General features: G+C 41.3%; 1 protein-coding gene across 1 annotated transcript in view; it reads right to left on the bottom strand.

The window, feature by feature from the left end:
* Positions 1 to 2,537: 2,537 nt before the first annotated feature.
* APPBP2 (amyloid beta precursor protein binding protein 2) overlaps positions 2,538 to 23,055 on the bottom strand; it is a 71,690-nt gene continuing 51,172 nt past the window's right edge. The window contains exons 6-13 of the mRNA XM_075853002.1: positions 22,344 to 22,433; positions 12,494 to 12,561; positions 12,299 to 12,404; positions 10,955 to 11,079; positions 8,734 to 8,819; positions 8,345 to 8,535; positions 7,780 to 7,945; positions 2,538 to 6,402 (exon numbers count right to left, since the gene is read on the bottom strand). Coding sequence (XP_075709117.1) covers positions 6,146 to 6,402; positions 7,780 to 7,945; positions 8,345 to 8,535; positions 8,734 to 8,819; positions 10,955 to 11,079; positions 12,299 to 12,404; positions 12,494 to 12,561; positions 22,344 to 22,433 — 1,089 coding nt within the window. The 3' untranslated portion in view covers positions 2,538 to 6,145. The remainder of the gene's footprint in view (positions 6,403 to 7,779; positions 7,946 to 8,344; positions 8,536 to 8,733; positions 8,820 to 10,954; positions 11,080 to 12,298; positions 12,405 to 12,493; positions 12,562 to 22,343; positions 22,434 to 23,055) is intronic.

Genomic DNA, 23,055 nt, shown 5'->3' with positions numbered 1-23,055 from the left:
AAGATTTCGCAAGCATTTCAAACATTAAAATACAGGAGGCACTTAAAATACATACTTCTACGGGGATGGGTCATTTTAATATATGAGGTCACATTTCCAGCATTAACATGGCACCAAATTGCTATTACACCTTGTATGGACTACCCTCTTACTAGCTGCACGTCACTTGCTAGCATTAATCAGACTATTGATTCTCAACAGAGTTAAGCCATGGAAATACCGGGCAAGATTTACTAAACTGCCTAATATTTAGACCAGGCTGTCTGAAGTGGTGCTAAATTTATCACAGTGGCTCACAATATGAGAAATTTGGAGCATCTTGTTAGATACTTTTTTTTTCTCTTCCTTATACCAACTCTTAGTTGGATTATTAACCTTTAGCGCACTTTGGCACATATAAGCCACACCTGAACGCCCCTCTTCAGGACACTTGTTAAAATAGTGTCTAGTGAGGCACAAGCATTCGTTCTTAAATTATTCTAAAACAAAACGCATCAAAACGTGCAAAATTTGGCACATTTTACACATAGACTTAGTAGTAAATCTGCCCCAATGACTTTAAATTGAGAAGACAGAGGTCATGTGAATCCTGATGACCAGAGGTCTTAAAACCTGTAACTCTCTAGCTGTTGGGAACCTACAACTACTAGCATGTCCTGACTGCCACAGGATGTCAGTGCATGCTCGGAGTTGTAGTTTTCCAACAGGATGGAGACCATTGCTCTAAATAGACACTTAAAAAAAATTAGGGAAAAAAATTTGCTTTTTTTAAATTCCACAAACAGCAGTACTATTGACACTGAACTGTAATACCAGACTTAGCCCATGGACTAGTCACTGTTTATTGAAAAAAAAAAAACAACAAACAAAAAAGAATGCATACCCTATTTAAAGCAAGGGCGTTGTGACGATTTTGGTCTTGCAACTAAAGCTTCCACAGAAAAGTCCTAGCCTTAAGGAGAAATACTAGCAGACCTGTATTAAAGCCGCTTTAATGTTTTAAATGTTACGGCCCCTGTAAGCTGGTAGTTCAGTGCTTTTACAATCAAAACCAAATCTCATTTTCCTAGCATAGGTAAGAAAAGGAAAGGAGACCAGAGTGGACACTAGGAGGCCTAACGTGCCTGTGAACACAGCGAGCAGCCAGAATACAGGGGCAGGAAGTGTTATCATAGGGACATAGTAAAGCAAAACTTCTCACACATGGGCTCGAACCTCAACTGGTGATATCTTGGTCCATGTTTAATTGATAGAAATGAATACACGGATAGGGTCGCTATGAGCTCCCCAAGAAAATATTTTCTAAAATTTATCAAGTATACCTTGCTAACGTACAAGTTACATTTGCCATGGATTCTAAAAACACATAGTCCGACGGTAATAGTATTTAAACTCTTACATGTGAAATTACACGTTACTAAGTATATTAGAATTTGCACCGCTGAAACGCTTACTACATATATCTAGTCTACTATAGTTTATAAAGTACCGTCAATACGGAGGAGAAAAAAAATAAATATATGGGGTATAGTGATCAGATTTATTACTGAAAGCACTTTCATAAAAGAGAACAAGTACATATTAAAAATATGAAAATGAGCGTAAGATTTGGATTCAAACACTGAGTTATGCAAAGAAATGTCAGACAAACATGTCTGTGGACCACTAAAAAGCTTAAAGAGGCTCTGTCACCAGATTTTGCAGCCCCTATCTGCTATTGCAGCAGATCGGCGCTGCAATGTAGATTACAGTAACATTTTTATTTTTAAAAAACGAGCATTTTTGGCCAAGTTATGACCATTTTTGTATTTATGCAAATGAGGCTTGCAAAAGTCCAACTGGGCGTGTTTAAAAGTAAAAGTACAACTGGGCGTGTATTATGTGCGTACATCGGGGCGTGTTTACTACTTTTACTAGCTGGGCGCTCTGATGAGAAGTATCATCCACTTCTCTTCACAACGCCCAGCTTCTGGCAGTGCACAGACACACAGCGTGCTCTCGAGAGATCACGCTGTGACGTCACTCACTTCCTGCCCCAGGTCCTGCATCGTGTCGGACGAGCGAGGACACATCGGCACCAGAGGCTACAGATGATTCTGCAGCAGCATCGGCGTTAGCAGGTAAGTCGATGTAGCTACTTACCTGCAAACGCTGATGCTGCTGCAGAATCAACTGTAGCCTCTGGTGCCGATGTGGCCGACACGATGCAGGACCTGTGAGTGACGTCACAGCGTGATCTCTCGAGAACATGCTGTGTGTCTGCACTGCCAGAAGCTGGGTGTTAACGAACAGAAGTGGATGATACTTCTATACACAACGCCCAGCTAGTAAAAGTAGTAAACACGCCCCGATGTACGCACATAATACACGCCCAGTTGTACTTTTACTGTAAACACGCCCAGTTGTACTTTTGCAAGCCTCATTTGCATAAATACAAAAATGGTCATAACTTGGCCAAAAATGCTAGTTTTTTAAAAATAAAAACGTTACTGTAATCTACATTGCAGCGCCGATCTGCTGCAATAGCAGATAGGGGCTGCAAAATCTGGTGACAGAGCCTCTATAAGGAAACCTTACAATAATACCGTAGCTTTTTATATTGCAGTATGCTATGCATAACTGGTTTAAGCAGAAATGCACAGATTTACTATGTAGTTACTAAAAAAAAAATGCTATGGGCGCGATATGCAGGTCACAATGCACAATTTATAATATCTAGGTATAATCATATATAATCAGAATTTTAGTGTGTACTTGGTCAAGTAGCAATTACATTTTATTCAATAAATAACAATATTGAATGGATCTTTTTAACAAAGAATGCCACCATTATTAGATAAAGGAAAGACAAGTACATGCACCGCAACTTAAGTCTTAAAGTACCCCTGTTAGGAGACAAAAGCTATTTTCAAACAAAAAGATGTACATGAAGGGTTACACTATTGAGTGTTAAGAGCCTCCCACAGAACAACTTCCAGGACCAGTTTGTGGGGATGACGAGATGAGGCGTAGTATACTGTGCCTGGCATATGTTAACAAGTAGATTTGGGAGGAACAAGGTGATGAGATCCTGATTTGTCAGCAGCTCTTAGCCAATCAGAAGTGCCAACACCACCCAAAGATGCTGATTGGTTAATAGCTGCTGACAGGAAGAGCTCTAATTACAATGCTCCTCCCATATGTCCTTCTCAGTTGGATGCAAAGCACAGTATACAGAACCCTGTTTTTGATTCCGGGAAGTATATCTTATTTATAAAGTGTATACTTTATTAACAGAGGCTCTTGTAGCTTGACATAGTGTAACCATGGCGAAAAGTATTTTCTGATATTCTAAATTCAAATGGTTCTTTGCAAAAACCAAAAGCTGATACACAGGCTGAATATTAAAAAAATTTAAAGACTTTTACATCGTACTTGTATTTTAGGTCAGGTCAGACCACTAAGAACAATTTAGACAGTAGCTAATACAAACTAAGCAAATGCCGACACATGGACAGACTAATAACCGATTCCTTTTTTGTGGTTTTTTACACTTTCTAGCTTTTTTCATCTGCATCTTCTATGTGAAACACAGCATGCAAGGCTCAACTAAAGAGTGAAAACGTGAGATTTTTACTTTAAAGCTACGTTTTAGTAGCAAAAGAAAACCACTAATGTACATGCAACCTAAGTGCTGTATTTTATGAGGTCATTGTTTACGGAAATGCGCAAATATACGCATGCTGTTCAGGTTTTACTCTATTACATCATATATTCCATCAAAGCATGGCAACGTTCATATATTATATATATATTTTTATATATGGTTTAAATATATTTTTATAGTTACTTCCGTGCCAGGATTTGTAATTCAATTATTCTTTTATCAATGGGTATATGTATCTGCTAAGTCCCATTTATAACTATATTACTCAGCCTGCTAGCATCCTAAATGTGAGCAGCAGAAAGAGGCACTTACTGGTTAGACCAGCGAAAAGTGGAAAAGGCACAAAGCTTTCATCCAGCACGCCTACTAAAATCAAGCAGCAAATACAGACCATTGGGTATGAACATTTCATAGCAACAAATCATGACCAAGGTCTTAGACATATCCTGTAAAAGGCAAATTATGCTGGTAATAGGAAAGGGACATTTGTGAATCATGTTACAACACAAACATAAGAGCGCTCCCACTTTTTGGAGCAAAAAAAACCAAAAACTTTAAGTAAAAAGTGCAATGGGGAATAGGATGTTTGTTATAGTAGTAGCCAAGAACCAATCAACTAAAATAGTTAGATTTTCTTCACTGCACATTGGTACACATCAATGGTAATACAATACAACTATGTACCTTTGGCGGCCTATCCAAAACTGTGCAACCCCATTTTGCCCATGTGGTGAATTTTACCCAGACCATAAGATAGCCTTTTGTGCACAACTGCAATCCACGAGCAAGACAACACAAGTTGGATCTATACCGGATACCTACAAATCTTTATTTTGCAAGGATATGCTTCTATAGTTTAAGACTAAGTGACTTGGTATGTTTTCCACTTGTGTTTCCACTCTTAAAATGTCTCATATAGGAGCATATATATATATATATATATATATATATATATTATTGTTTCTCAAATTGGATTTTTACCTTATATGAATGCAAAAGTAAATCTCTATCTTGTTAATGGATTGTATGGACCTCTCATCTCACATGGCCGTGTAAACGAGCGCCGATCAACAAGACAGCTCATTGATCAGCGCTCGTTTGTTCCTGTCACAAGGAGCTATGTGGATGACAACTCGTTACTTCGATTGCTCGTCCACATACATTATTATGTCGGCAGCACGTCTCCCTATTTACACAGGGAGATGTGCTGCCGACAAAGATAATATTATTAGCTGCATAAACTATACGACCAGCCGCGAATGAGCGTTTGCTCGTTCATCGGCTGATAGTTGCCCTGTTCACAGAGGGCAATTATCGGGAAGGAGCATTCTGTGAACGCTCGTTTGCCCGATTGGCCTGTGTAGAAGGGCCTTAGCATTGAACAATGGGCATTAAAGTTAACGGCAAGATAAAAGGTTGTTATAATGACAATGGTAAATCTAATATAAATTGCTTGTGCTTGACAGCCTGGACAGTGTTTTTGGCATATAACTAACACATGATGACTGTGGACTTAATATACAGCGTACAAACACACTACATAGTAAAACCATACTAAAACAATAAAATGATCTTAATCAATAACATGTAACATTAAAACCAACATAAAATAAGATTTGACTTGCTGCAATATGAGGCAAAGACAATATAGGTTTCAGGGCTCCTTGGCACAGACAATTTGAATGACTATTCCTTATAGCACTTCATAATAGCAGTGTATAAAAGTCCACTTATACCGTATCACTTATAGTGATAAAAAATAAAAACAACTAAGGCGCCGTAAGAAAAAAATTGAGTTCATTAGAATAATAAAAAGGAGAGAGTGAGATTTATTGCTGTTTGGAGAACGGTACCATCATTATCTAGAGGTGTTTTCTTGGTAGCGAACGTTAAGGAGCTGAACTTAGAGAATGCTGAGCAGTTAAAAAAAAATTTTTTTCAAAAAGCGACTGGAAATGGATTACATAGAAGCAAGTATTCTTTTACATAGCATGCGCAGTGAGCAAAGGAAGCCGCTATAGGGATTTTAGACTATTGCCTTACATCTTTTCAATGAACACTATTTTTCCCTTCAAAATCTGGCATTAACAAGACATAGAAAACCATTAACGTGAGCGAGCTCACGTGAACATGAAATAATTGGTGGAGTGCACGATCCGTATATTATATCCATGTAACACCTTGCCCTAATGAAACAGGGAAAACACATCTCTTATAAACTCTTCAACAGTTTTATTTGCATCTTCCGGTTGGAGTTGCAAAGTAAATGGAAACACTGGTTCTTCGTCCTGTGGCTTAAGAAGAAATGGTGGATTTGGATGTGAGCGTTCCATATTGGACTGGCCATCAACCACATGTGCGACTCTTATCCAGGCCATTTTTCCATAGGACAAAACCAGAGTTGCATCTGTGTGTTTGTTTGCAATTTCACAGTATGAACTTTCCCAGTACTGAGAAAAACAGCTGGTACAGCTGAACAGTTTGTTTTTTCTTCTTTAATTAACAACTCGGTCCTTCCGTGGTGGTCTGTGACATGAGAAAGGATTGCACAACTTCTTCTGTAGACAAGGGGCTGGTATTAACATCCTCAAGGGCATCAGTGACTGAAAATTGACGATCTCGCAATCTGTTCCAGTTTGCCAACACGTTATGATACTCAAACACCTTCTCAAAATTACCCACAGAATTATACAGTTTAATTAGGCCCCTGTAGTCATATTCCAGTCCACTGTAACCTTCACCAAATAGTTTCTTGCCTAAAATAAACGCATGAAAAGACACATGAGATCACAACAAATCAGATAAGGCCTCATTCACACGACAGGGTTTCCCGGCCGGGTGCTGGCCGTTCATAAATCGGCCGGCACCCGGCTGCATTAGGAATAATAGACCCCTAATGGGTCTATTCACACGACCGATTTTTTGGACGCCCGGGAAAACTGTCCGTCAAAAAATAGGACATGCTCTATTTTCGGCCGGGTAACCAGCCGCCCGGCTCCCATAGAAGTCTATGGGGCCGGGTAATACACGGCCATCACCGGAATGTGTCCCGAGTGATGGCCGGGTTTTCCGTCCTTGCGCTCTATCTCCTCCTCCTCACAGCGCAGAGTGCATGTGAGGAGGAGGAGTTGATGCCATTCGGAAAAATGGCTGTACGCTACACTGTGTGGCAGGGCCAGGGTGTACAGCAGGTGGAGGGAGCGCTGCGCTGGCTCCCTTCCCCTGCTCGTTTTAAAAGCGCCCTGGCCCGGCGACACCTTCCATGGCGCCGCTAGCAGCTGCTGCGGCTGCTACTACTGTAGCGACGCCACTATAGCAGAGCAGGGAGGTATCTCCCCGCTCTGCTATGTGCTAGCCCCACTTTAGCTCCTTGAAGGAGCGGAATCCCCGTGTTTTCGGGGATTCCGCTCCTGGACAGAGCGCTTGATGTCTCTGTCCATATCTGGGCAGTGACATCAGGGGAAACTCCTGAAGCGGAATCCCCGAACACATGGGGATTCCCCTTCAGGAGTTGCCGCTGATGTCACTGTCCAGATCTGCCCGGCCCGGAATGGATGCAAAACTTTATGCAAACCGGCCGGGCAAAATGGCCGCTTTTACCGGCCGACACTCGGGCGGGACCCTGTCGTGTGAATCCCGCCTAAGAATGCAAGTTGTCACACAATATTAAAAGGGGGACCATAGTTAATAGAGTCTGATGTGTATAGGTGGTATTACACGGCCCAACCTGGGCCATGCAAACAAGCGTCGATTAACGAGACAGCTCGTTGATCGGCGCTCGTTTACTTCTTTCACAAGGATCTAGTATGGGGACGAGCTCTCATCTCCGATCACTCATCCCCATACATTTCTATCATGTCAGAACCGCAACAGGCAGATGTGCTGCCGACAACAATAATAGTTTAGGCATTTAAAGCAATACGATCAGCCGATGAACATGCGTTTGCTCGTTCACCCGCTGATCAATGTGCTTTTTACACAGGGCAATTATTGCGAACGAGCGTTCTGGGAACGCTAGTTTTCCCAATAATTGGCCGGTGTAAAAGGGCCTTTAGTGTTCGTAATACACAATATGTTGACCATATATTAAAACAATGGAGAGAGACATTCAAATTAAGTACTGCTCTACATACCAATAGCTATTGACCGAAGGTAGAGCTTCTCGGCATTATCATACTGATTCATGTCATAATTATACAGAGAGGCCAAATGTCCTACTGACAGCGCTACTTCATAGTCTTCTTGGCCAAGCAGTTGTTCCTTAATCTGTATAGCCTTGATATGCATTTCCTCAGCCTCCTAAGCAACAAGTCAGAAAGTGGACAATAATGTATGTGAGTACAAGTACATTTTCTATCAATGTGGGTAGAATAGCGGTTGATTCAAATAGATAATTTTACAGATAATGTGTTGCCACTAATCCTACTAAAGTAAGTGGCACTAAAATAACTTTACACCTAGAGAATTAGGAAGTATTCGCTAAACCTCTTCCAAGTATCATCTATAGGATTCTGTGCGCAGGAAATGAATGACAATTAGGAATGGTTAAAAAGTCCTATAAAAGGCAATATCGGCACAATAGCTATTCACTTAAAAACAGTTTCTTTCAAAACAAGACATCTCTAGCCTGCAGACTGGGAGAAAGAACCATATAAAAAAAAAAAAAAAACCCCGGAAGGGCTGAAAGCTTATGCTCACCTTAAACTTTCTCATGGACTGATACAGCCTGCCAAGATTTCCGTAGTGTTTTGCCGTCTGTACATTGAACTCACCAAAAGCTTTTTTAGCAAGTTGTAGTGAAGAAAGGTGAAGGTCATGAGCTTCTTGAAGAAGTTTTTGCTCAGTCTCCTTGTTGTGACAATCTATAGCAATCTCCTCTAAGATTAGTGCTTTGGGGTGGAGGATAGAAGAGAAAGTTAAAACATACAAACAGCAGATATAACATAAGAGCAATCGGTTTGTATAAAAAAAAACATGTATAATAAGGCAATATATAACAAAATTACTGAAGGGGATCTTCAGTCCAGCAAATATCATGATAAATAATTCAAAGAACTATAAATTAGAAAAATTAACATTATGCATACCTTTAACTCTTTTTGAAGATGCTAATAAAAGATGGTCTTCTGGGAGTATATGAGTGATTATATCTATGGCACGTTCAGCATGAAATCTATAACAAAACATACGTTTTGTGTCAGTGGAAACTATACACCGATAAGACAATTCATGAATGAAACACTAAATTGTACAGCAACTTAAGACTTTTTTAGACTTTTTTTTTTTATAACAATTGGTCATGGTAGGAAAATCTGCTTCGCGTGGTCTTGCATCAGAACAGAGTACCACCTATTTAAAGGGGTATTGCCATCATAAGTGGTGATGGCATATCGCTAGTATATTCCATCACCTAATAATTGTGGGTGCTGATCACTGGGACCCTTGTCGGTCACCTAAACGAACGGAGCAGAGGCTTTTCTACTGCACAGCAGCGTTCCCATCTACCCGCTGTGAAGACAACTGCAACACAGCTCCATTGCATTCAGTGGGGCTTCACTGCAGTACCCTGCACCGCGGGAGGATGGATGTGCGACTGTAAAGGGAAAACCTGTGAAAGAGCCATAAAGCTTAAAGGGAACCTGTCAGCAGAACTTTGTTTTGAGCTAGCAGTATGCGAATATAGTTCATGATAACCTGATTTTAAATGCGTTTTCCCTGTTCCCCAGGGTGCCTGCTTTGCATTAAAAACACTTTTATTAAGTTTATGCAAATTAGCATTTTGGTGCAATGAGGGCGTCTCCGTTGCACCAAAATGCTAGCGCGTCATGGCCCTGTTCGACCCCCTCCCCCATCCTTCCCTGCTGAATGTTATTGACATGGGCCAGACAGCTTACTCGGCACATGAACAGTAGTGCTGATTACAACGGCAGACATATGGTTTATACTGCACATGAACTGACTAAGATGCAGGAACACGCGCGTGTACACTACACTACAGGGCCAGGCGTGAACTCGCCGAGTAAGTCATCGACGCATGCACATAAGTGCCGATTACAATGGCAGACATTGTTTATACTGCGCGTGCGCCAACTAAGATGCAGGAACGCGCGCGTGTACACTACAGGGTATGCGGCCTGGCCCATGTCAATCACATCCAGCAGGGAGGGACGGGGGGTTGGACAGGGCAACGACACGCTAGCATTTTGGTGCAACGGAGGCGCCCTTGTTGCAGCAAAATTCTAATTTGCATAAACTTAAGGTGTTTTTAATGCAAAGAAAACACATTTAAAATCCGGTTAGCATGAAATAGATTAGCATAATGCTAGTTCAAAATGAAGTTCTAATGACACACTCCCTTTAACTAGCACTGCAGCTTATTCTTCTGAGGATGTGCACCAACCCAAATAACAGCCATATTAAGATGGGAAGTCTCCCCCTAAACAAAAAGTTTCCATTTTACTTTCTGCTGGGGTCCAATACCATTTTAGGGAAGAAAAAAAAATACAGACAGGAACACAGACCAAAAATACAACTATGTAAGGCCCTGTATACACAGAGGTGGTTTTGAAGGCTGAAAAAAATTTGTCTCAGAATTCCTTCAGGAGTTGAGGCAAACTTTGAACAGCTTGCACTTTTTTTTTTTTTGCCCGTGGCCATTGAAGCTAATGCGAAGACCGCGGGTAAAAAAAAAAAACTAAGCGAAAAATGCTCAGCAACAAGCACCGCAGGTTTTTTGTGCCTCCCATTAGTTTCAATGGGAGGTCAAAGGCGGAAACCAGGGCAGGAAAAGTACATGCCACTTTTTTTTTTCCCGTGAGCATCCAAAAGCCGAGCAGCGAAAAAAAAGCCCCTGTCTGCCATTGAAATCAATGGGGGCGATTTGAGCTGTTTTTTTGGCGCCGATTCTGACGCGGTTTCTGCGTCAAAGCCAGTGCCAAAAAAAAACAAACTGTGTGAACTGACCTTAAAGCCCTGTTCACACTTCGGTTTTTTCTCGTCGGGTTCCACCATAAAAATGTGCCGCAGAATTATTGTTGACGCTGGAAGGAAGATTGACTTCAATGTGAAATTCAAACGGAATCTTCCCGAAGATCGGTCAGGACGCTTCTTTATCCCGCTAGCTGAAATAAAAAAATCAACTAGCGGGGGAACAAAATCAGCTAGCAGGGAAAAGAACCGTCCGACTCCCATTGTAGTGAATGGGAGGTAGAATTTCCTCTGTGTGAATATACCCTAAGAGTCCTTACTCTAACTGCTCTGAAAAAAAACATACAATGGTGTATAAAAAAACCTAAACAAAATACTCACAATGCATTATCAAATTTCCCTGAACTGTACTGATGAACATAAGATGAGTAGGCCAGATCTTCATGAGCTGTTGCCACGTGGATATTTTTTCCTCCAAATACTGACTGTCTGATATCAAGGGCAGTCTAAAATCATTCAGATTAGATATTTTTAGTATTAAAAAAGGTAAAATTATCATTCAAAGTATAACCTAGAAAAAAATTTGACAAATGAAAAAAAAAAAAAAACCCCTGAGAATTATTAAATCATGTGTTAAAGAGGCTCTGTCACCAGATTTTGCAACCCCTATCTCCTATTGCAGCAGATAGGCGCTGCAATGGAGATAAGAGTAACGTTTTTTTTTTTTTTTTTTAAAAACGAGCATTTTTGGCCAAGTTATGACCGTTTTTATATTTATGTAAATTAGGCTTTCTAAAGTACAACTGGGCGTGTATTATGTGTGTTCATTACATCTGGGCGTTTTTACTTCTTTTACTAGCTGGGCGTTGTGTATAGAAGTATCATCCACTTCTCTTCAACGCCCAGCTTCTGGCAGTGCAGACACAGCGTGTTCTCGAGAGATCACGCTGTGACGTCACTCACTTCCTGCCCCAGGTCCTGCATCGTGTCGGACGAGCGAGGACACATCGGCACCAGAGGCTACAGATGATTCTGCAGCAGCATCGGCGTTTGCAGGTAAGTCGATGTAGCTACTTACCTGCAAACGCTGATGCTGCTGCAGAATCAACTGTAGCCTCTGGTGCCGATGTGGCCGACACGATGCAGGACCTGTGAGTGACGTCACAGATCTGCACTGCCAGAAGCTGGGCGTTCTGAAGAGAAGTGGATGATACTTCTCGTCAGAACGCCCAGCTAGTAAAAGAAGTAAAAACGCCCCGATGTACACACACAATACACGCCCACTTGTACTTTTACTTTAAACACGCCCAGTTGGACTTTTGCAAGCCTCATTTACATAAATATAAAAATGGTCATAACTTGGCCAAAAATGCTTGTTTTAAAAAAAACAAAACGTTACTCTTATCTCCATTGCAGCGCCGATCTGCTGCAATACGAGATAGGGGTTGCAAAATCTGGTGACAGAGCCTCTTTATGTATATGCCTCGTATATGCTCATTAATAAATAAATGGAGATATTTAGTCTGCATTAGTGTAGTAATAACAGACTGATAAAGTACAATAATTTGTGCTTCACATATAGGTCATAGCTCTAACCCAAAACTGACATTTCAGAATCTAGATGTTGCTTTGCTCGGATTTTAGTACAAGGGTAGCACATCAGCTTCGTAATTTTTTTTGCAATCGTGTCGTCTGCAACAAAGGGGTAAATTATTACCAATGTACCTGATATATTGCAACGGATTGGCAGATGTTGTCAACATTGAGAAGGTAAAATCCATAATCTAGTAATGTATCAGAATACTTTGGATGCTTGAGGCCAAAGTTTTCCCTAAAACAAAATACAAACACAATAGTTAGTATTGCAACGTATAAAGGCCCTTTAATATTACAGCCTTCACAAAACGACTCCGGTCTTACCGAGCAAGGTATACGGCATGCTTTATCAACTGTTCGGCTTTCTTGAACTCTCGCTTCACCACACAAGCCTAAAATCAACATGAAGATACATTAAAGTATTGAAACAAACTAACCACTGGTTTTATTCAAACATTCTGAAAATGTTCAAGTCATTTTTGAAATCTATAAAACGAAGTGACTAAAGGAACACACTCCAAAGATTATTATGCTCATCACCAGGAAATCTTTTAAGTATGGTGCTGGCCAGTAATCCGGCCTTAGCAGATGTCAGATGCACCTTAACATCAAAGTAAAAGTCACTGACGGACGTGTGTTAATGGAGATTAACATGTATTAATAAACTTTACACTGTAAGCTCTCTTGGGCAAAACAGTCATACTCAATGCGGTCACGGCCAATTTTACATTTGTCATTTTTTAATGAAAGCTATGACAAAGTATAATTATGTTTTATCTTAAAAATTATTTCTTGTACCTCTGCTTTCAGAAAACTTTTGAAGTCATAGAAACATCTCAAAAGTTTTCATTGGTGTCTGTTCAGGCTGCTAAATCACTCAGAGCGCACAGATGCTTTGGCTTCCATTGGCATTTTTTCGTATATATTCACTCTAGAATGAAAGGCTATGAGATATTTCTTTCAAGTAAAGCAGACAGGAGCCAAAGCGGCTAGGTGCTATAGCAGACTCATTCTAATCTACAGTTGGGGTCCCAGACCCCCACCAATGAAAACCTCTATATGACTCCAGGACACCAAAAAAAGTTTTTGATATCTGGGAGGTAAACGTTAAAAAGGTTAATCCCAACTCCGATATTTATAGCATATCCCCAAGATATAGAATAACTAACTGGTCGATGTGGGAATGCCACCTATCTCAAGAACGGGGGTCCCCAAACAGTCTAGTGAGGTGCAGAATGGACAGAGGGGTGGTGGCCATGTGGCTCTTACCATTCATTTCTATGGAAGTTATGGAAACAGCCGTACAGCACCAAGAAATCATACTACAGTAAAATAATTAAAAGGTTCTAAAAACTATTTACTGATCTGTCTATTTTGGTTTATAGGGGTTGTCTGAATGCTGAAAAAACTATTTAATAAGTGCTTTACTTTTAGAGTAAAGGAGCAAAGATGCCCTGGCAGCCAAAACGGAGGGTTGTATCCCAACGCATACAGGAGGGGGAGACCGCTCCCTGTGACGTGCAGCTACGACAGGTCACACCTTTCCGAGACTCCACTAAACTTCCGGGCTCATGTGACCGCTGCTCCATTTAGCCAGACAGGGCATCTTCAGTAATAAAAACCATTTAGGAAGTGCTTTACTTTTAGATTAAAAGATCAACGTCATGTATTTTGTGCGTCTGGACAAACCCTTTAATACTTTATTTTTTGGGATAGAAGCACAGAAACTACAGCTAAGTATACTGCAGAAGACATCCATAATGCTTCCTGCTGCAAGTAACCACCCAATCAATGAGGATCGTAATGTAAACAAGCAAAACAATGAACAGAAAAATCTGCCAAAGTTCGTTCAGATTACTGCTCCAGTACGCATCGGATCCCTGTACGAGTATAGTCGCACTTACAAATATTTCTGCGAATGTTCCATTCTTCTGAATGGGGCAATCCATGCACATGCTGCAGAAACAACCCCATACAGATGTATGGAATCGATTTTTCTGCAGCATCCTAATAGTACAACGGGGAAGTTTTTCATGAAACTAGTGTGATCTTAAAATGGAAACACCACTTAAACTGGAGTTTCTCATAGTAATTTTTCATTACAGAGTCATCCAACCCGAATTAATAATTATGTACCCTTGCTGTTCGCTAAGTAGTGGCCTTAACCCCTTCAGGACCCAGCCTGTTTTGGCCTTCAGGACACAGCAGATTTTTTCAAATCTGACATGTGTTGCTTTATGTGGTAATAACTTTGGAATGCTTAGACCTATCCAAGCGTTTGAGATTGTTTTCTTGTGACATGTTGCACTTTATGTTCGTGAAAAAATTTGGTCGATAAATTCAGTATTTATTTGTGAAAAAAAACAAAATGTAGTGAAAATTTGCAAAAAGTATAATTTTTCTAAATTTAAGGGTATCTGCTTGTAAAACAGATAGTAATACCACACAAATAGTTATTAGTTAACATTTACCATGTCGACTTTATGCTGGCATCATTTTTTAAACTTCCTTTTATTTTTCTAGGACCTTACAAGGCTTAGAACTTTAGCAGCAATTTCTCACATTTTTAAGAAAATTTCAAAAGGCTATTTTTCCAAGGACCATTTCAGTTCTGAAGTGGCTTTGAGGGCCTTATATATTAGAAAGTCCCCATAAATTACCCCATTTTAAAAACTTCACCCCTCAAAGTATTCAAAACAGCATTCAGAAAGTATCTTAACCCTTTAGGCGTTTCACAGGAATTAAAGCAAAGTAGAGGTGAAATTTACAAATCCATTTTTTTTTTGTACCACAGAAAATTTTAGAGAAATGCAACCCAATATTTATTCTGCAGTTTTTAAAATTACCCCACATGTGACCCTAGTGTGCTAATAGACAGGCCTCAGAAGCACCTAGAGGATTTTGGGGCCTCTTTTTTTTTTAAAAATATTTTTTATTTTGACCCCACAGGTTTTGTGCTAAATTTATTGGAATTAGTCTGTGAACATGATCATCTTTTTTTCTGAAAAAAAAAAACAGACATTAATTTTTACAAGGAATAAAAGGAGAAAAAGCACCCCAACATTTGTAAAGCACCATGTCCTGATTACTAAAATACCCCATATGTGGTAATAAACTGCTGTTTGGATCCACAGCAGGGCTCACAAGGGAAGGAGTACAATTTGGATTTTAGAGCGTAGATTTTGCCAGAATGGTTTTCAGTGTCATGTTGTGTTTGCAACACCCTAGAGTGACTAAAACAGTGGAAACTCCCCCACTCCCCCACCCCCGCCAAAAGTGACCCAAGTTTTTAAACTACACCCCTCAAGGAATTTGCGTAAGTGTATAGTGAGCATTTTGACAAAACAGTTTTTTTGCCGAATTTATTGGAATCACTCTGTGAAGACGAAAATCTACTCTTTCTGAAAAAAATATAGAATTTTTAAATTTTTACAAGGAATAAAGAAGAAAAAAGCACCCCGATTACAGCAATACCCCATGTTTGGTAATAAACTGCAGTTTGGACCCACGTCAGGGATCAGAAGGGATGGAGGACCATTTGACTTTTAGAGATAAAGTTTTGCTGGAATGGTTTGTGGAGGCCACGTCGCATTTGCAAAGCCCCTAAGCGACCAAAACAATGGAAAACCCCCAAAGTGACCTCATTTGGGAAACTACACTCCTCAAGAAACGAATCTAGGAGCATAGTGAGCATTTTTACCCCACAGGTGTTTTGCTGAATTTATTGGAGCTAGGCCTGGAAAAATGAAAATCAAAATGTTTTCCAATAAAATGTCGTTTTAGCTCACATTTTTTCATTTTTACAATGGATAGAGGAGAAAAAAAATCATCAACATTTGTAAAGAAAAGTCTCCTGAGCACAGCAATACCCCATATGTGGTAATAAACTGCTGTTTGGACACACGACAGGGCTTAGAGCGCCATTTTGCTTTTTAAAGCACAGATTTAAATGAAATGGCTTTTGGGCAAAATGTTGGAATTGCAAAGTCTTTGAGGTGCCTGAACATAAAACTTTTCCTCTTTTGCTTGAACATATATGACAGGACTCGGGAGTGAAAGGGCAACATGTGCATTTTTCAGGTGTAATTTTGTGATTTGAACATTATTGGCCCACAATTGCATAGGCTCCGAGATTAAAAAGAAAAAAAAAAAAAAAAACCTGAGTAGTAACCCTATTTTGGAAAGTACACTCCTCAAAGTATTTATCAAGGGGTGTAGTGATCATGCCAACCCACCGTTTTTTTGAGAGATATGAATGCGAAACTGGAGATAAAATTCTGAATTTCTTTTTTTTTTTTAAATTAGCCCTCATCGTGCCAGAACATAGAAGCATTTACCAAAAACAAATTAGAGAACTACATCTCCAAAGTATTCATCTAGGGGTATAATGAGAATTTTTAGTTTTGTTTGGTATTTTGGTGGAAAGCCAATTTATCTGTGGGCATTTTGAGAATAGAAATAGTTTTGTCCATTAAAAATTATATATTTTTAAAAATTCTAAGTAGTTAAATGGGTATACTAGTAAATAATTATAATTAAATTTAGTAATCAAGGGAAGTATGATAAATCTGAAAGCATTGTTTCATACAGAGGCCAGGTTTAGAAGGGCATGTGTCACACTGATACGTTGTATCACTTCTGATCCCTCTCTTAGAACAGACACGACATCACTTTTGGGGTTTACTTGTTTTGCAGTAGGAGGCACTTCACTGGGGAAATTATGCCGCACTATGATCCTGGTGGCCTTACTAGTAGCCCTACTTGCTCCTGCTTCCTCCTGATCTCCAAAAATAAGGCATTTTATGACTTTTTCTTGGTAACCAAGAGAAAGTTTTCTGATTGCCGTCTCTCTTAAAAAGTACAAAAGAATTGTACATGGCCATTTGAACCAGATGGACAGCTAGTTTTTTTGTACCATGATCTGGTTTTTCTCATGGAACTATATGCATCATTTGCTCGGCGGGGTAAACTCCACCCATGTTCTTGTTATAATCCTGTATGCAGACAGGCTTGGAGGTTGTGGTGCTCGCCCCACGTATTTGGACAGGGCTGGTGTAATCGCCATGAATTGAGGGCAGCATCAGGACGTCTTTTTTGTCCCTAAATTTCATGAGCAGGATCTGGTCGCTGCACAATGCTCTGCATTCCCTGGCTCTCAATTTATCAGCTATAAATGGCTTTGGGAGGCCTCGCGGATTGCAGCGAATTGTGCCACAGGCTACCGTGTTTTTGTCTTGGAGGCATTCAAAAAGTGACATACTGGTGTAGTAGTTATCAAGGTACAAGTTGTATGCTTGATTTAGAAGTGGATGTATGAGGTCCCACACAATTCGTCCATTTATTCCCAGAGAAGGGGGGCAGTCTGGGGGATTAATTTGCAAATATTTCCCCTCATATATTCTAAATTGGTGGGTGTATCCGGAATCGCTTTCGCAGAGTTTATAAATTTCTTTTCCGTATATCGCCCTTTTATTAGGTAAATATTGGCTAAAGTGTAGCCTCCCTTTGAAGTGGACTAGGGACTCGTCGATGCATATTTGTTCAGAAAATTTAATGGTGGCCTTATTTTATTTAGCCGGTCATAGTTAGGGTCATTTTGGGGGGACGACGACAACAAAGGGAGTTATCACTATAGTGTAAACATTTTAGGATGGCCTCAAAACGTTTCCTGGGCATTACAGCCTGGTACATTGGGGTATGATAGAGGACGTCTGTAGTCCAATATGACCTAATTGTGGGTTTCTTTATTAGGCCCATATTTAGCATAAGCCCCCAGAATGTCATCATTTCAAATCAAATAGATAGGTTCCCATCTCTGGGTCCTGGCACGAGTGGTAAGAAACTGCGTTGCGTATAATTTGGTTTGTGCAACTATTAGATCAATTAAAAGGACAGGTGTCGCAAAAAAAATTTTTTTTATACGTTTTCGCTTTTAGTATGTTATTAAAATAAATTTTGTGTTTTACTTTTTCTTTTTACTTCTCTATGGGGGCTGCCATTTTTTTTTTCATCTCTGTATGTGTCGAAAAATAGGAACAGGAGGAATAATATACGTCTGAGAGATTTGCCGGAAGCAACTAGAACTGCTGACTTAATGCCGACGTTGACGGGTATCTTCAACACCTTACTTAATCGCCCGGTGGACACCTATATTGAGATAGATAGAGCTCACAGGGCATTGCGTCCGAAGAGTGCTGATGCTGCTAGACCACGCGATGTCATTTGCCGTATCCACTATTATGGCCTAAAAGAGAAGATTCTGCAGAAGGCGAGATTGAAGGCCGAGATTGATTTAGATGGGGCAAAACTGCTCCCGTTTCCGGATCTAGCGAGACGCACCCTGAGGCAGCGTGGGCTGATGCGCCCTCTACTTTCCGTGTTGCAACAACGGGGGATATCGTATCGCTGGGGATTCCCCTTTGCCCTGCATGTGCGAGTGGAGGACAGAACTGTCTCGTTACATACACATGCGGTACTTCCGGGATTTTTGAGGGCCCTTGGATTGCCAGTCATGGCATTGCCGGACTGCGAGACTTTCCAACTGGATACTTTGCAGGGGTCGGGAGCGCCGCCGCCTGGGAGGCCCGGGCCTGGGAGGCGAGAGAGATCTGGATCACCGTTGCCGAAGAGACCGCGATGGCGTCAGAGAGCGAACCCGTCAAGATTTCGGGAACGTTGATGTGATCGATATGCTTTCTCTTTAACCCCGTTGTATTGCAGGTGTTCACCCATGCGGGGATGCCCGAGCCCGTCATCTTTGTGAGTCTGTGAAAAGCCATGTTATTTCCTGTTGGGCGTATGTCAAGCCCTGGTTAAAATCTACTATGCAAAGTTAGACTCTAGGGCGGATAGATACGTCCCGTTATGGGCTTATGTTAGGCAGTTATAGTCCCCGTAGGTGGTTTGCATTAACATGAGAGGTCTGTCCCTTTATGTACCTGGTTCAGCAGACGTGGATATTAGAGGCTGTTGAGTTTAGTTCGGTATATTTACTGGTATCAGGTAGTAGTACACTGTTTGAAGGTAGTTCTCTGTGACCCCCACATAGGAATATCGCTGAGACTAGACTGGTTCTAACCAGTGATACAGGTGCTGAGTGGCACAAATTAATATATTGGTGTGGCAGGAGGTTTTACTTGTCATCGGTTTCTTTTTTCTTTCCTCTTATTATCCATTTTCTATTTTGCAGGCTGTGCTTTGGTGATGTAATGTATGCATGGAAGGTCTGCAATGTACTTGATGTCTTTGACGGGATGATGGGCATGGCGGCAGGATTTGGCGAATACAGGTATTTTGTGATAAGTTGCATCTTGAGTCTCTTTGAATTCATGGATAATGGCTGATTTCACCATCTCATCCCTGAACGTGAAGGGATTTAATGTTCCGGAGAAGAGGTCTCAGATCTTGTATGCTTCACATAAACAGAGGATCCAGGTACTTTGTGTTCAGGAAACTCACTTCCGGGCGGATCAGGTTCCAATCATTCGTAATAAATATTACCAGGTGGGATACCACTGCAGTAATCCAAATGGCAAGACTAGGGGCGTGTCTATTTTCCTACACAAGTCTTTTCAGGGTAGGGTGATAGATTCCTATGTGGACTCAGAGGCACGATTTATTTTTCTGAAGTGTGAGGTAGGGATCCGCACGGTCACGATAGCCAATATTTATGCCCCTAAAATTAACCAAGTTCCTTTTATCCTGAAGATGTTGGAGGAGTTGAGCGCTTTCTCGTCGGGCGCGCCTATCCTATGTGGGGACTTTAATCTAGCCATTAATCCTTTGCTCGACACATCCTCTGGGCGGAGTTCCCTGGCATACAATAAATTGAACAAACTGAGGAAGAGGCTCAGAGATATGCGGCTTTGCGATGTGTGGAGGTTGACCCATCCGGACGATAGGGACTTCACTTTCTATTCATTCGCCCACAACTCTTACAGCAGGATTGATTAAGTTATGGTTTACCATAGTCTTTTGTGAAAGAGACCTCTATTGGCAATATGCTTCTCTCTGACCACGCTCTGGTGTCTTGTGTACTGCGCTTTTCCACAGAGCGCCGCAGTGGATTTACCTGGCGCCTAGACGAGTCGTTGCTGAAGGACCCGTTGTGTATGATAGAGTTGAAACAAAACGGTGGAGAATTTTAGGGGGGGGGGGAATCATGCTAGAGATGAGACAGCCCCGGCGGTGAAGTGGGAGGCTCTTAAATGTGTGCTTCGGGGAGTACTCATTAAGCATGGTGCACGCCTCAAGAGGGAGAGGGGGGCGAAGCTGCAGGTGCTTCTAGTTAGAGTACAGTCCCTAGAAGCCCAGCATAAACAGACGCTGCAAGAACGCACTCTTAGGGAACCAAGACGCGCCATGAGATTAAACTTCTGCTGGACAAGAATAGTGCTAGGCTCCGTCAGGTGTGCTCACGCTTTTATTATGAGTGGGGCAATAAGGCGGGGAAGGCATTGGCGAGGGCACTGCGGGCGACCTCCTTTATACCCTCGATACGCACTGTAGCGGGAGATTTGGCGTTTAAAATAGAGGATATAGCATCGGCCTTCTGCGAGTATTATTCCTCGCTTTATAACCTCCCCTCTCCCACTCTGGATAGTGTTCCTCCCGATTCCCCGCTCTCTTTATCTGAGTATATTAGAGACACGGCGTTGCCTCGGCTGTCTCCAGAAGAGGCAGTGGGCCTGGATTTACCATTTACCAGAGAGAGGAGTTATTGAAGGTTATTAAAGCGCTACCGGCAGGGAAGAGCCCGGGGCCCGATGGGTACACGGCGGAATTCTACAAATCCCTAGCAGAGGAATTGGTGACGCCCTTGCAAGAGTCGTTTAATTCCATTTCGGAACAGGTGAAGTTCCCTGATTCGTTTTTGCAGGCTCATATCACGGTCATCCCGAAGGGGGGTAGGGATCCGCAACATTGTGCGAACTATAGGCCAATCTCTCTCATTAACACAGACGCTAAGATGTATGCTAAGTTGATAGCGAATAGACTGGCCATGTTTTTGGGGTTCCTGATTCACCCGGATCAAGTGGGGTATGTCCCAAGGCGCGAAGCCAGAGATTACACGATGAAGACCTTTTCTCTGATTCATCACGTGACGAGTAGCGTTCCTTGTATGCTGTTGTCGCTGAATGCGGAGAAGGCCTTTGACCGGGAGGATTGAGAGTTTCTGGAGGTGGCTTTGAGCCAGATGGGAGTAGGTCGCCTAATGTTGACGCGTATAATGTCCCTTTACAATCATCCCCAGGCGTATATCAGGGTTAATGGATCGCTATCTGCTCCATTTAGGATTCCCTGCTGTTCGCGGTGGTGATGGAACATCTTTTGATACCAGTTCGGAATAATGCCGACATTCGAGGGGTACAGGTTGGGGAAATGCATTTTAAGGTGTCGGCGTTTGCTGACAGGAATATGATCTGTATACATAGAGGGGGCAGCCAGATGGTGTGGTTTGCGGTAGGCTGACTCAACGCCACCTCTTATGCACCTTTGAGGAGGTTCCTGAATATCCTCATGATCAGTGGAGGAAGATAAAAAAAAATTGGAACTCCTCGTCACGGTCTGTGTCTGAACAGACAACAGCATACGCTTCCTCGGCGGTATATATGCGGCGAGAAATATGAACTGTTTTTTGGGGGTAATTTTCTATAAAATCCCTAACGATCACAAACTAACTAACTAACTAACCCTAAAACTATATTTTTTGTATTTTTTTTTTTTTAACAGTGAGATTACTAGCATATCGTTTCTAAAGTGCTGTGATTGACCTGTCAGAATTGACAAACCAATCACAGCGATCGCCGGCATGGGACCGCTCTGATTTGTCCCCCGGCCAATGACAGAGATGGTCAGCTGTCAATGACAGCCGCCATCTCTGTTCTATCGCCGATATGTCACTGGTCTTGACAGTTTATGTCTGCTCCGCAATAGTACGTTGGAGTGCGGAATGCAGTATTGCTTACGACGTAGTATTGCGCACAGCGCGTGAAGCGGTTAATATGTTCTGCCAGTTTAATAGCAATGCAGGCCATGGCCATAGAGTAATACAGTATGCTCTTGCAGAACAGATCATCATACATCACCCATATTCAAGCCACTTATTCAGATTTGCTGCCCAAAATGCAATTTGATTTTTATTTTTTCTGTAATATCTAAACCTTGCACATACCTTAGATGCCTGTCTCAAAACATCTACTATCACCTTTACAGGAAGTCCACTGGTAATTTCAGTCATGGCTTCTATACACCATTTATAAGCCTAGTAAATAATAGAAATATAGTATTTCATTTATTACTTTTTAATGAAACATAATACAGTTTATCATATCCTTGTGAATACAGTTATATTTAGAGATTATTAAGACCGACAGGAAGACATGAAACAAGTCTACTTTAATAACCCACTTGCCAGCAATAGATATATGCTTAAATAGAGTAAAGAGCAAGTAACAGATTAACGAAGGCGTCCAGAAAAAGAAAATCAGCAGCACATCAGTGTCCCAACCGAAACAGGCAGTGTCGAGTCGTAGCCAGTCCAACTCCAAAAGATAGACACAAGAAAATAGAAAGACTATAGACAGCGGTCTATTATGGTGAAATAAAAGTTGACACCTTTTAAAACAACGTGTGATACAGTCTTTATATTTTCTTGATTAACTAAGGCCCCATTCACATGGTGCTTATAGTCTCCTTTTGATGTAAACGCAGGGAAAAGCTCCCCACATATACGTTTAATGGAGACTGTGACGAAACAGTGGCATTAGTCAGAGACTATTACTGAATCCGTTAAAAGGATGTGTCATTAACTCACTTGACCTATTCATGATGTATAAGTTAAACGGTTCCCATATTAGTCTATGGGTGGTGGATGCCTTCTAAGA

The sequence above is a fragment of the Rhinoderma darwinii genome, chromosome 2 (genome assembly GCF_050947455.1).
Source record: "Rhinoderma darwinii isolate aRhiDar2 chromosome 2, aRhiDar2.hap1, whole genome shotgun sequence".
NCBI classification, from domain to species: domain Eukaryota; kingdom Metazoa; phylum Chordata; class Amphibia; order Anura; family Rhinodermatidae; genus Rhinoderma; species Rhinoderma darwinii.
Note: the sequence above shows the minus strand (reverse complement) of the source record. Positions and strands in the feature narration are given on the sequence as shown.